General features: G+C 31.8%; 1 protein-coding gene across 1 annotated transcript in view; it reads right to left on the bottom strand.

Annotated features, from left to right (window-relative positions):
* The window catches only part of LOC142332860 (uncharacterized), a 113,608-nt gene that overhangs the window by 38,749 nt on the left and 60,435 nt on the right, over nt 1-14,424 (bottom strand). The window contains exons 13-16 of the mRNA XM_075379535.1: nt 11,709-11,874; nt 9,595-9,828; nt 3,363-3,821; nt 1,584-1,800 (exon numbers count right to left, since the gene is read on the bottom strand). Of these exons, the coding sequence (XP_075235650.1) occupies nt 1,584-1,800; nt 3,363-3,821; nt 9,595-9,828; nt 11,709-11,874 (1,076 nt within the window). The remainder of the gene's footprint in view (nt 1-1,583; nt 1,801-3,362; nt 3,822-9,594; nt 9,829-11,708; nt 11,875-14,424) is intronic.

The raw sequence follows: 14,424 nt of genomic DNA, 5'->3' as shown, positions 1-14,424 counted from the left end.
AATGAACTAAATTGTGCACAAACGACTCTACTTAGCTGTCACTCTGGATTTGATGTTCTCCATGCCTCCTTCAATGGCCCAAATAAAAAGAAATTGCAAGAGGATAAATCTGGATTATAAAATAGATGTTCTAAGATTTCAGAGTATTCTACCCTAGTGGCTAACAGCTGTGTGAAGCCTGATGTTGTCATGCCGGAGAATCACATCTATTATTGGCCTATGGGTGGTTTTCACTTTGTTCAAGAGCTAACAATAGTATGCAGAGCATTCATATTACTAGATACAGAAAGAAAATTTACAAGCAATAAGTATCCCATTCCAGTTTTAAAGAGAAAGTGGAAAGGACTTTTCTAGCAGACAGACACGTTTTCACCTTTACAGAGTAAGACTCTCCACTTCCATAGTCGCAGATTTCAACTCGGGAGTGTGGTGTATGGATTGATGGATCCATGTCCCTTCACATATGACTGGCTATTCATCACAAAAAATTATTTTCTTCTCGTTGAAATCAAATCAGAAGCATTTGATAAATTTCCTTCCAGGCCAGTTACTCATTATGGATCAAAAGACTTGGAACCCACTTCACACAGATTTTGGGAACCAAAGTACTTTGTAATAATGGAACAGACACTTTCATGACTGACACCCACTTCAGAAGCAATTTCATCAACAGTAAGGTGCCAATCATCTTCAACGAAGTCACTAGATCAATCATATATCTTGTTATTCATCACACTTGTCCTACAGCTCTAAATTTTCTGGCCCAATCGTAGACTTTGGTAAGTGACATAACGTCCAAATTACATCATCCAGTCAAAATTTTGGAATGTTGCCCTTATGAGAAACTTCATCTGTTGCACAACCGATAAGAAATCTCTTGTCCCAACAAGGTACTAATGATCAGAGATGTAAATCTGAGGCAGCAGCCTCCAACCCCTCCCCAAACCTCTACTGTCAGTATCCCTCTGCACTAACCCAATCATGTTTATGCACGAGCTGTGAAGACGAAAGACTGGTTTATATTTAACTGGATTTCATAATAACCATTTATTTATAGTTATTTTATAGTAAATAGGTATTTTATTATATTAAAATGTTCTATTCTTTATCTAATTAATAAATAATCACTAACATACATTGACATGAATTAAGTATAATTGAGATGAGAATTTTACTGCCTATGAGCAAAAAATTTAATAATATAAGCCAAGCCTGTCAAATCACAAATCAGAGAAATACATCTCAAAAAACAATTACAACATACTAAATTGACATGTTTCCCCTATATATGAATATTGGTTGGTTACCTGTAATATCCACACATCAGTAAGAGAGGATTAAAATCATCAGTTAATAATGAAAGTGGTTTAAATCTATCATGAAAAAAAAAGTACATACTCCATTAATGAAATGAATACATTATTCATTAAAACCATCATAATGGGCAGCTCACATTTAATGGCAAGAAAGCCAAAACAGTAATTTGAATAATATTAAAATAAGTACAATGAGAAAATATTTAAAAAATCACACAATAATGAAACATAACGTAAAAATAATACATTGAAATAAAGAATACATACTATAATAATTCCAATTACGGGCCCATCTTTCTGTTCTTCCAGGTAAACATGTCCTCTGTAGAAATTCTTCAATTAAATTAAGCGTAAACAAAGACTGTGAGAACACTAATATACGATCACCCAAGCTCATAGATTCTTCTAATATACAGAATAATATGGCCATTTTGGCTGATGCTTCTATGTCACCGGGTATATAACCTTTAAGAAGACGTTCAGCCTAAAATAAAAATGATATAAATTACAAATAATTCCTAACAATATTAACAGATATAAAAACTGTTAATTTGGGTTCATTAAGTCAAGTTTTTAAATGATTAAGCATGAAAAATTACTATCAAATGAAAAAAAAATGTGTACAAGAATATATATATATATATATATATTTTACATACATATTTACATTTAATATAAAAATATATATTTTTACATTCTTTTACAAGAATATATATCTACCAGCACCACTACTATAATTAACTCTCATTTGCAAAATATGTGTTACTTTTAACAAATTTAATTTAACCCACTATTCTACAACAAAAATAAATAAATACACATTCATTTTTGGGCAATGGAAGCTAGTCTGAATCTAAAGATTCCCAGGTTTGAATCCCGGTCAGGCATGGCATTTTTCATATGCTACAAAGTACCGCTTCCATGTCCCACGCAAAAGCTTCAAGTTAATGTGGCGATATCATCAATTTGACTTATTATATTTTCCTGTAAACTAATGTACTATAACAGCGCAGTTGTATAAAAATGAATATTGATGTTTTAATTTGTAATAACATCTCTTGGTTGAAGTGTATAATGTTGATTTAAGGCTAGAATCAAATAGCAAAAAGGGCAGTTTTAGTTGTGTACATAGCCATAGATTGATTCCCTGTCTTTCCACTTGACAGCACCACTAGCAAAGAAAGCACCTCATGCAGTTTGTTGAATTTTAATCCACAGCTTACAGTTTAATGTGCAATCCATAGAATGTCTAATTTTGATCCTGCAATTGACAATAACATTCATCAATATCATAACCGGTTTGAAACAACCGGATGTCTATGTAAAGGAAAAGTATAGGACCAATCTAGGGTGTCCGAAGAAAATGTTGAATGCGTCAGGGAGTCTTCCCTGTGAAGTCCTAAAAATTATGTTAGAAAGCCAGCCGCAAACTGAGCAATGCCAGTATGAAATGTTTTAAGGAAACACTTATGAGGTCAGATCAAAAAGTAACAAAAATTTTCTAATTGTACACGTTGTACCTTGTCAATTGAGTTGATCTTTTTCCTGTATATTGATACTACTATCACTGACATACATGTTAATTTTCACCAGCTGCAATGGTTAGTTGTGTTTGGCAAATTGACATACGTTACTGTGTTTGATGAATTTTTGAGTGGCAAAATATCACATCAAAGGATTTTTTGAAATTTTCCATTAAAAATGAAATTAAGTGGAGCAGAACATTTCAAATGTTAAATAAGGGTTTTAGCAACCACGAGTTAATAACTGGTACAAATGCTTTCAAGAAGCCTGAGAAAACATTTCTGACAATAAACTGGAATACTTTTTGCCTCAGTCTTATACTTTTTGGGTTCAGTCTTATCTAATGACACATATTAAAGGAAGAAGGAATAATAAAGGATAACAAAAAAATCTGAGTGAAGGAAGAGTTTACTCTCTAGTCCAGAACTGATAATACATCATAAAAACAATATTCCGTTAAATCGATTTAGAAAACAAATTAAGAATAAATAGATAAGCGACAAGATATGAAAATTAACTTACCCAGTCATAAGGAATTCCAGGATCTTCTTTACCGCTTCTTGTAACCATTTGTAATTCTTTAATATCATCTTTTGAATCAGGACCAACAGCTTTATCACCAGTTGAAACATCTTTCATACATTTTGGACCAGATATTTCTTTCATTTCACCAAAACTAAAGGTAGTATCTTTAACAATAGTTTCCGTTTTAATTTCTGATTTATCATCTGTTTGATTACCGCACGATTTCATTTCAGTATCGTCTTTTTTAATGCAATCCTCCTTATTACCGAATGATGAAGAATTAGGACTTAATTTAACATCCCACTGCTGATCGTATTTATTAAATTCATTATGTTTAACGTTATTAATATTATCGGTATTACTATTAAAATTTTGCTGTTGTTGTTGCTGTGGTTGAAGCAAATTATTTTCACTGTTGTTTACACCACCAAATGTTCCATCTCTACTATTAAAATCCTGATAATTAGAACAAGAATTACTATTATTATTATTATTAGAATTGTTACTATTTCCGCACATGTTGAATGTACTATTATTTAACTGATTATCATTATCATTATTATTATTATTAAACGGCTGAGGATTAGTTTTATTTTGAACATTCGTATTATGAAAACTATTCCCAATATTATCATCCGACTGAAATGTATTCATTTCATTATTTCTACTAGACATGTCTTGATATCCAATATATTGAGAGTTATTAAAGTTTGATGAATTATCTGAATAATTTGGATGCTGCATCTGTGATTGGTGAGTTTGCTGCTGAGAAGGAAGTGATATTGGATGTTGTTGTTGTTGTTGCTGCTGCTGCTGCTGCTGCTGCTGTTGCTGCTGCTGTTGCTGCTGCTGTGGTGGAGCCGTATTTGTCAAATTAAAAGACTGTTGTTGTTGATTCATGTTATTACTAGACATTTGTTGATGATTTTGTGTATTATTACTATTGTTATTTGGATTACTTTCACCGTTATTCATCAATCCATTATTATCAGACGGGTTTAATAAATCATCCAATAATCCTTCATGTTGTCCAGTCGCTTGATTTTGCGAAGTATATCCTGATGTCTGATAATTATTCTGCTGAGATGAAGTATTATTGTCCATAACATTATGAGAATGGAAACCGGTTTGTTGATTACTACCCATCATAGTTTGATTATCTATACCTTGCTGCTGATTCGCTTGAGATAACGGTTGTTGATTTTGAGAACCACCACCGTGTGATGTTTGTGCGATTTGAGCTGAACCAACAGCTGGTGATTGTGTTGATGCGTTAGACGGCATACACTGAGAACCACTGTGATACATATTTTGTTGCGGTTGTTGTTGCTGTTGAGAATTATTTATCGTTGCAGGACCCTGCGGCTGATTTCCGCTAGACATCTGAGACTGTGTTTGCATATGATTACCGATATTCTGTTGCTGATCTGGAATAACATTTTGATTTGGTGGAATATGTCCCATAAAATTCTGTCCGCCTTGTGACTGTTGATTTAATAACATATTAGGTTGATTACCCATCATTCCATGCATTGAATGATTTTGAGAATTTGTGTTTGTCATCATGTTATGCTGATTTTGAGTATTCGATTGTTGATTATCTATTCCTGAATGTTGTGCCCCCACTAAATTTGGTATACCATCACCTATCGGTATATTCTGAGGGTCCATTTGATTTCCCACCATACTCTGAGAATTCATCATATTCTGATGTTGATTCTGAGGACCTGTGTTCATAAAGTTTGTCTGAGATGGATTGCTACAAGGCATATTTTGGGGATTCCGCATATTATTCATCGTATTTTGACTATTATCCATAAGATTATGAGGATTTTGATTAGTCATCATGTTATGAGAATTATTACTGGACATATTTCCCACCATGTTTTGATTATTACCGATCATATTGGGAGTATTTGCCATATTTCCTATCATATTTTGGGAAGTTTGTTGACCGGTCATGATATGAGGATTACCATTATTATTATTATTATTATTATTGCTCATCATATTTTGCATGTTATTATTCATTACATTTGGTATATTTTGAACATTACTCATAACACTCTGTGAATTATCCATCATATTCGGTCCATTCTGATTAATCATTTCATTTTGGCCAGTATTGCCTCCTTGATTACCACTGACTAAATTATGTGAATTGTGTGTCAACATCCCAGACATATTCTGTGAATCATTAGCCATGTAATTTTGAGAATTCTGTGAATTGTTCATCATATTTTGTGGATTTTGCACATTTGAAGGTGTTCCCATCATACCGTGAGAATGAGGATGCTGATTAATCATATTAGGAGCATTCTGTAGGTTTCCGATAACATTTTGAGGAGGTTGAACATTTCCCATAACATTCTGGGAAGAATGTGAATTACCCATCATGTTTTGCGGGGGTTGTGTACTGCTCATAATGTTTTGTGAAGTATTAGTTACAGATGAGTTTCCTATCATATTAGGTGTATTTGATACATTCTGTGGACTGCCCATCATATTTGATGCGTTTGACATAATCTGTGAACCCCCTCCCATCATATTTTGTGGTGGTTGTGAACTTCCTATCATATTTTGTGGAGACTGTGAATTTCCGATCATATTTTGTGGAGGTTGTGAACTTCCCATCATATTTTGCGAAGGCTGTGAATTTCCTATCATATTTTGTGAAGACTGTGAATTTACCATAACATTTTGTTGTAGGTTACCATTTCCCATCATATTTGCTCCTGTATGCGGACTTTGAGAATTTGCAATCATATTTTGAGAAGGCTGGGTATTAGTTGACATCATATTTTGTGGATTGTGGACACCACCCATCGCATTATTTGTTGAGTTTGACACGTTCTGTGTACCTCCTAACATATTTGGAGGATTTGTATCAGACATAACATTTTGTTGAACATGATTATTACTCATCATATTCGCCATATTTTGAGAACTTCCCATCATATTTTGTGAAGTTTGCACGGTACTCATCATACTTGATGGATTTTGAACACTGTTCACCATGTTCTGTGAATTTGAGCCAATCACAGAATTATTTGTTACTTGAGGCATATAGTTTTGGGTATTTTGAGTATTGGATGTCATGTTATTCTGAGGTCCCTGCATATTCTGAGAGGTATTCAACATATTTGGAGAAGCATTTATATTCATCATATCAGAACTATTTGGTGCTGAACCAATCATACTTTGTTGGGTCTGAGTATTACAAGCTATATTTGGTGGTCCACCTTGAATATTCTGAGAATTATTAAAATTATTTTGTTGATTCTGATTGCTAACAGAATTATTTATCATATTATGTGGATTAGGACCACCCATCATTACATTAGCGTCTGATACATTATTCATATTTTGCGAATTCTGACTGTTTCTTATCGTATTTTGTGAATTATGTATATTCTGTTGATTTCCAATCATATTATGCGCATTAGATGTCATCATCATCGAAGAATTTTGTACATTATTCATCATATTTTGTGAATTTTGATTATTATTTATCATATTACTCTGTGAACCACCAACTGTATTTGAAGGTGGTGGTGGTACATTACCCATACCATTGGATGGAGCATTTGGCGAATTACCCATCATTCTTTGTGGTAGTTGAACAGGTGGTAATTGATTTCTCTGAGAAGATGGATCAATCTTTTGTTGATTTCCAACTGAATTATTGGGGGATTTATGATGCATAACTTGTGTATTAGAATTAGTAGAATTATTTTGCTGCGTTTCCATCATATTTTGATCAGAACCCATTTGATTATTGCTTGAAAAATTATTATTTGATGGATTGCTGTTGTTATTATTATTATTATTATTATTATTATTACTATTATTATTACTGTTGTTACCGTTAAATCCTTGACTGTAATTATTTGAATCTTGTTGAAAATTTTCTTGATTCCAACCACCAGAATTTTCTGAATTTCCAAATTGATTACTGGAATAGAAATTATTTTGATTATCGTTATTATAATAAGAATTATTCCAATAATTGCCACCATTAAAATTTGGGTCATTATTCTGTGGCGGAAAATATCCACTGTAATTCTGATAATAGTTATTAGAATTATTAAAATTACCAGACTGTTGCTGATTTGGATAAGGTTGCTGATACTGATTCTGATAATCTCCTTGTTGCTGATTATAGCCTTCATTATAATTATTCTGTCCCATCACTGGATAAGGAGGAGGAGGTTGTGCTTGTACATTTGGCTGTTGCTGGTACTGATTGAAGTTTGGGTCAAACTGTTGGTTAGTTTGATTGTTAAATTGTTGTGAATTCTCAGGACCAGACACATTGTTATTATTATTATTAGCTTGATTTTGTCCTGAGCCATCTTGTGTCTGAGATTGTCCATTATTACCATTATTATTATTGTTGTTGTTGTTGTTGCTGTTGTTGTTATTACTGTTACAGTTGCCACTGTTATTACCATTATTGCTGTTATTACTATTGTTATTATTATTACAACTTGTATTTGGTATAACAGCTGCAATTGCTGGAGATTTATTAATTGGTTGAACAGTCGACTGTGCTTTCTGTGAAATAAAATAAACAAAATTATAATCAAGCAAAAAAAAAACTTACTCAATTTTTACTTGTAATATGTGTCATGATGGTAAAATATCATTGCACTATTAAAAACTGGTAATTTATTATTTTTTTTAATTTTATTATTTAAAAGGGCCAAATTTAAACTACTTTTCAACATAGTTTTAATCAATATTAAGAAATATATTATATTGTTAAACTAATCTCTGACTATGCTTTATATAAAGTGACACTGTCTTTGAAGAAAGCTAATGTCGCACAGCTTTAACAATGTCATCATAATGCTAATAATTAAGGAAGAAAATTCCTGGAAAAAAAAAATCACAACAAAGTGGCAAAATCATAAACCACCTGTCCTCACATGATTTTTTCTTTACAAGTGGCACCGATCATCATTATCATAGATGGCCATCCATGTAATCCTCCATCACACAAATTTCCTCATTGTTTTTTAAACTATCAACCATATTTAACAGCTGACAACTCCTTTAGTAGTCTCAACATTAGAAATATAAATAAAAGACTGCTTTTTCAGTAATGGCATCTATAAGTGTATTAACGGAGGAGCTTGGCACACGTCCACGTACAGAAACAGCTGAAACATTCTAGCAACCACACTTAGAAAAAATATTTACTTTCTGAATACGCTTCATAATTAGTTACATACTCCCTCTCAACTCTTTAAAAAGTACTTGTAAACCCATAAAAATAATATTCAAAAACATATCTGACTGCACATTTCAATAATAATAATAATAACAATAATAATAATAATAAAAACAAAAACAAAATATTCATCAAAATATTTTAACGAGATAAAGAATAACTTTGCAAATTTTTAGTGACAGATTATTTTAGTAACCTCGGAGGGTTTATGATTTATAAACCGTCCGAGTAGTTGGCTTTAAGTACATCAACAAACAAGAAACAATGAAATTAATATAAACGAGGAATAACTTAAAAATATAAATAACATAAAAGTAAATTAAATAAGAAAGGAAAATTAAAAAAAAAACATCAGAATAGTAATAATAACCTTTCAAAACAATCATAATAACAATAAATTCATACATAAATAACTGGCAGAGGCAATTACACTTGTAAAACAAAATAACAACTATGATAATAACAAAATAACAGAATTTATAATGAAAATTAACACATAATAATAATTAAATATAAAATAAAGTAACTTGAATGACAACTGAAAACTAACTTAATAATTAAATTCTTGATCATAAAACATCCAATCTCTACTTTTGCAATATGGAACTATTGATTTGCCTGAAGAAATATGTGCAGCTCAATTTCAGCCTTGATCATCCTTTTCAGTAGTAGTTATATAATCAACGTATTATTTTTGTTGGTGAATTTTTAATGGTTAACATAATTATAGAAATATTTAAACTGACAGAAAAATTCTTACTGCCTACTTATTGTTGACTAGTAAAGGAGATACAAAACTACAACCTTAACGAACTAGTATTGTGATGTAAATAAAGTATTCATCAATGTCACAGAACAAATGGTGGTTCAGATAATAATAAATATTAATGAATAAGCATCCTGGATTTATTGGTTATAAATCACTGAATATAAGCTACTTAAAAATTTATTTTTACCAAAATAGTTTTAAATAAGAAAAATATAAAAAAATACCTTTCGTTCCCGTTTATTCTGTGATGGTGATGCAGTTTTAGCAGCACGACCTCGACCTCTTTTATTACCAGTAGTTGGCGTTACTATAGCACCAGGTGTACCAGGGATACTACCAGTAGTTGGTGTACCAGGAATTATAGGTGGTGCTGTTTCATCTAAATCAAGATCAACAGCTTCACCTGAATTAGATCGCTTCTTCAGGAATTGATATAACACATCTGGATGATTCCAAATCTGTATTAAAAAAAAAAGAAAAAAAGATTAGTAAACAACCAGTTTTAAAAAAAAAATAAATTATCAATAAACATGTCAGTACATACAAATACAGAGCGAGCCAAAAGATAAGCAACCCTAAATTTGAAAACATATTGCAGAGGGAAATTTAGTTTTTACTGGCAGGAATGTGTGTTGGCAACGAATGACCTTGTGGTAGAAGAATAGCATGCAATAGCCAAGCACTTTCCCTCCTTTTTGAAGACAGTGGTGAGTAAGCTGCGAGCGGATAAATATGCGTATCTCCAAGGCTCAACATGTGTTCATTGTTGAAAGTTACTTTTACATTACAAAGCTACATTACTGTCGATGGTTTTTGCATTTTATTTGGAGCAGTGTTCAGGTGTTGGATTGTTTTCTACTCTGATGAAGCACGGTTTCACCTAAGTGGCTACGAAAACAGCCAGAACGACAGTCAGAAAACCCTCATATTTTCCATGAGACCCTGTTACATTTACAGAAAGTTGGAGTTTGGTATTTGATTTCGCTAAAAAGAATTGTAGGCACAATCTTTTTCATAGAAACCATAACAGCTGAATATTACCAGGACATCATCATACAATTTGTGACATTAAAGCTGATGACCCCTGCAGCGCAACGGCACACAGAGCGAAGTGCACTATGATAATGTTGCATGAGTTTGTTGGGGAACACATCATTTCTCATAGACTGTGGTCACCTAGACCACCAGATTAAGGTGGCCATATATTGCCAGATTTTTCTAACTTTTTTTCTTTGGGGATATCTAAAGGATGTCTAAAAGAAAAACCCTCACAGAATCGACAAACTCAAGCATAAGATCAAAGAAAAATATCCTGCATAAAAGTGCAGCGACAATCTGAAAAGTAGCAACTAACATGAAAAAACATGATGAGGCATGTGCAGCGGCAGATGAAGAACACTTCCGGCACCTATTATGAGAAAAATAAATATAAATACTTTTTGTTCACCTACAAAATGCAGTACAGTATATATTATGTTATAAACATTTTTTTAAGAATATTAATTATTCGGCTGTGTACGTTTGGCTCATTCTGAACAACCTGACTTACTATTTTTTCATCTTTGAATTTATACATGCTGTCAAAGGCTAAAGGCAAATGATCTTTTAGCAATAGTGCATCTATTGCAAACAATTTTTGTTCATTATCATTTCCATTTACTTTGTTTTATTTTTCAATCTTGAAAACATATCAGTTTGGAAATGTTTTATTAATTTTCATTTGTAGAGTTTCAATTGATCCCGATTGCACTTTGATTTGAAGAATTTATAATAATTAATAGTGATTATATTTACCTTTGATTATAAGGCTTATCTGTTAAGACTCATGTCTCTCTTTTTCTTCTTACTCATTTTTAAAAGTAAATAAATACATAAACTGTCTCTTACTTCTTATTTATTTGTAAAAGTAAATTTGTTTATATTCAGTTGGCCTATATTACCAGCTGATATTTAATAGTAACAATATGTCTAATTTATTGTATTGTTCAGTCTTCATTTACACTTCATACTATCACCATGTATACACTCATCAACTCATAGCATATTCAACAATGCAATATTTTATAGTGTAAACTTTAAAGATTACATTAAATTATATTTATCATGCCTGAACAATGACCATTATTTATTTGAATTATGAACCAGCGAAATTAGAACATAGAATCAGTACAACTAACCAAGGCGGGTTACTGATTAGAATATACCTCAATTTTAAAACAGCTTGATACAGAAAAATGGTACACCATATATTAAAAATATAAGTAAACAAATAAAATGTAATAATCAATATATAACATTTACATATAAGAAATTCCTAATCACCAAAAAAAAAACTTACCTTACAACAAACTGCAAATGCTTTTAATGGATTTGGAACAGCCTTTGTTCGAACAACTTCATTCATAAATGTATCATATAATTGCCGCTGAAATGCTGTCATTCGTACTAATAAAACATACTCTTCTTTTTGTGGAAGTGTATTTGTTAGAACAGAATGACTTCGTCTGTAAAAGTAAACAAGGTTTGTTTTTTTATATTATAAAAAATAATAACTGTAAATAGTTCAAAATCAAAAATAACAGATTCACAAAGAAAGAACAGAAAATTAAAGGGTTTTGTAAAAAAAAAATATATATATATATATATTTACATACTCAAGACAGAAAATTGCTAGACTAATTGAAAGAAGACTGCTACTGTAAATATCTATGAGATGTGATTAAAAAAAAGGATCTTTTTTAATTCTGTGCTGTTTTTTTTAACAGAGTTAATTTTTTCCCCACATAAAAGCATCACTGTCTATCAATATTTTCAGCCACATAGACATAGTTCAAATTTGGCACCTAAGTAATTAAGTATTTTAAAGTGAGTGGCAATTTACTTTGTTTTAAAACAACAAAGGATTTGCATTAAATTTTGGATTTTAAGTGGATCAAAGTGCAGCAAGATGGTAAATATCTTAGAGAAGGTTTTTTGACAAGAATGTTATGTTGACACTAAGGGTTTATGATTAGTACAAATAAGTGTCAAGAAGACTGTGAAGACAACAAAAGGGTTGGACATACTAACGCATCAACTGATGAAGATATAAACAGAATAAAGAACATTATGACTGTTAATGGTCGAATCAAACTTTTAGAGAAGCCGCTAAAGAAATGGTAGTCTATTATGGCTACTGTAAAACAATTCTGATTGATATTTCGGGTATAAAATGAGTAGCAACATTTGTTCCAAAAATTTTTAATTTTCAACAAAAGTAACATTGCACAATAAATCTTACCTGACACTGTTGATGACTTAACAACTGGTGACAAAAGGCAGATGTACAGCTGTAATATCAAAATTAAGTTCTAACTCTCCTGATTGAAACACCCTAAGAAACAAGATTGAAAAAACACGCCAAATTTCACTGAATGTTCTAACTGTTTTTTACAAAAGCGCCATCTATTACAAATTCTTACCACAAGGTTACTAATAGTTTACTTAGTGACTTTATGCCATTTATATGAAGAAATCCTAAGATAATGACCACAAATTTGGGCAAAGGGTTCTTGGATTTTGCCCCAGAATAATGCTCCAGCTCACATTTTATTACTGACTATTTGTTACATAATAATATACTAATGACATAGCCTCCTTATTTTTTCAGATATAAGACTCTGTGATTTTTCTTATACTCATCGATTACGGGAACATTAAAAGCAGAAATTTTTTTTTGTCTTCGGTCATTTGACTGGTTTGATGCAGCTCTCCAAGATTCCCTATCTAGTGCTAGTCGTTTCATTTCAGTATAGCCTCTACATCCTACATCCCTAACAATTTGTTTTACATATTCCAAACACCTGCCTACAGAATATTTTCCTTCTACTTGTCCCTCCAATATTATAGTGACTATTCCAGGATGCCTTAATATGTGGCCTATAAGTCTGTCTCTTCTTTTAGCTATATTTTTCTAAACGCTTCTTTCCTCATGTATTTGCTCCAACACCTCTTCATTTGTCACTTTATCCACCCATCTGATTTTTAACATTCTCCTGTAGCTCCACATTTCAAAAGCTTCTAATCTTTTCTTCTCAGATACTCCGATCGTCCAAGTTTCACTTCCATATAAAGCGACACTCCAAACGTATACTTTCAAAAATCTTTTCCTGACATTTAAATTAATTTTTGATATAAACAAATTATATTTCTGACTGAAGGCTCGTTTCACCTGTGCTATTCGGCATTTTATGTCGCTCCTGCTTCGCCCATCTTTAGTAATTATACTTCCCAAATAACAAAATTCGTCTACTTTCATAACCTTTTCTCCTCCCATTTTCAAATTCAGTGGTCCATCTTCGTTATTTCTACTACATTTCATTACTTTTGTTTTGTTCTTGTTTATTTTCATGCAGTAGTTCTTATGTATGACTTCATCCATGCTGTTCATTGTTTCTTCTAAATTCTTTTTAGTCTCGGCTAGAATTACTATATCATCAGCAAATCGTAGCATCTTTATCTCTCCACCTTGTACTGTTACTCCGAATCTAAATTGTTTTTTAACATCATTAACTGCTAGTTCTATGTAAAGATTAAAAAGTAACAGGGATAGGGAACATCCTTGTCGGACTCCCTTTCTTATTACGGCTTCATTCTTATGTTCTAGATTTATTCCTGTTGCTGTTTGGTTCCTGTAAATGTTAGCAATCATTCTTTTATCTCTGTATCTGAACCCTAATATTTTTAAAATGCTGAACATTTTATTCCAGTCTACGTTATCAAATGCCTTTTCTAGGTCTATAAATGCCAAGTATGTTGGTTTGTTTTTCTTTAATTTTCCTGCTACTATTAATCTGAGGCCTAAAATTGCTTCCCTTGTTCCTTTACTTTTCCTGAAACCAAATTGATCTTCTCCTAACACTTCTTCCACTCTCCTCTCAATTCTTCTGTACAGAATTGTAGTTAAGATTTTAAAAGCAGAACAAAACGCGGAAATAAATGAAATAAAGAAAAAATTATTAAAAGAATTTAAGGCTATGACAGAAAACATTTGACAGAAAATGTTTTGAGAATTT

The sequence above is a fragment of the Lycorma delicatula genome, chromosome 12 (assembly GCF_047948215.1).
Source record: "Lycorma delicatula isolate Av1 chromosome 12, ASM4794821v1, whole genome shotgun sequence".
NCBI lineage: Eukaryota > Metazoa > Arthropoda > Insecta > Hemiptera > Fulgoridae > Lycorma > Lycorma delicatula.
This window is presented reverse-complemented; position numbering and strand designations above follow the sequence as displayed.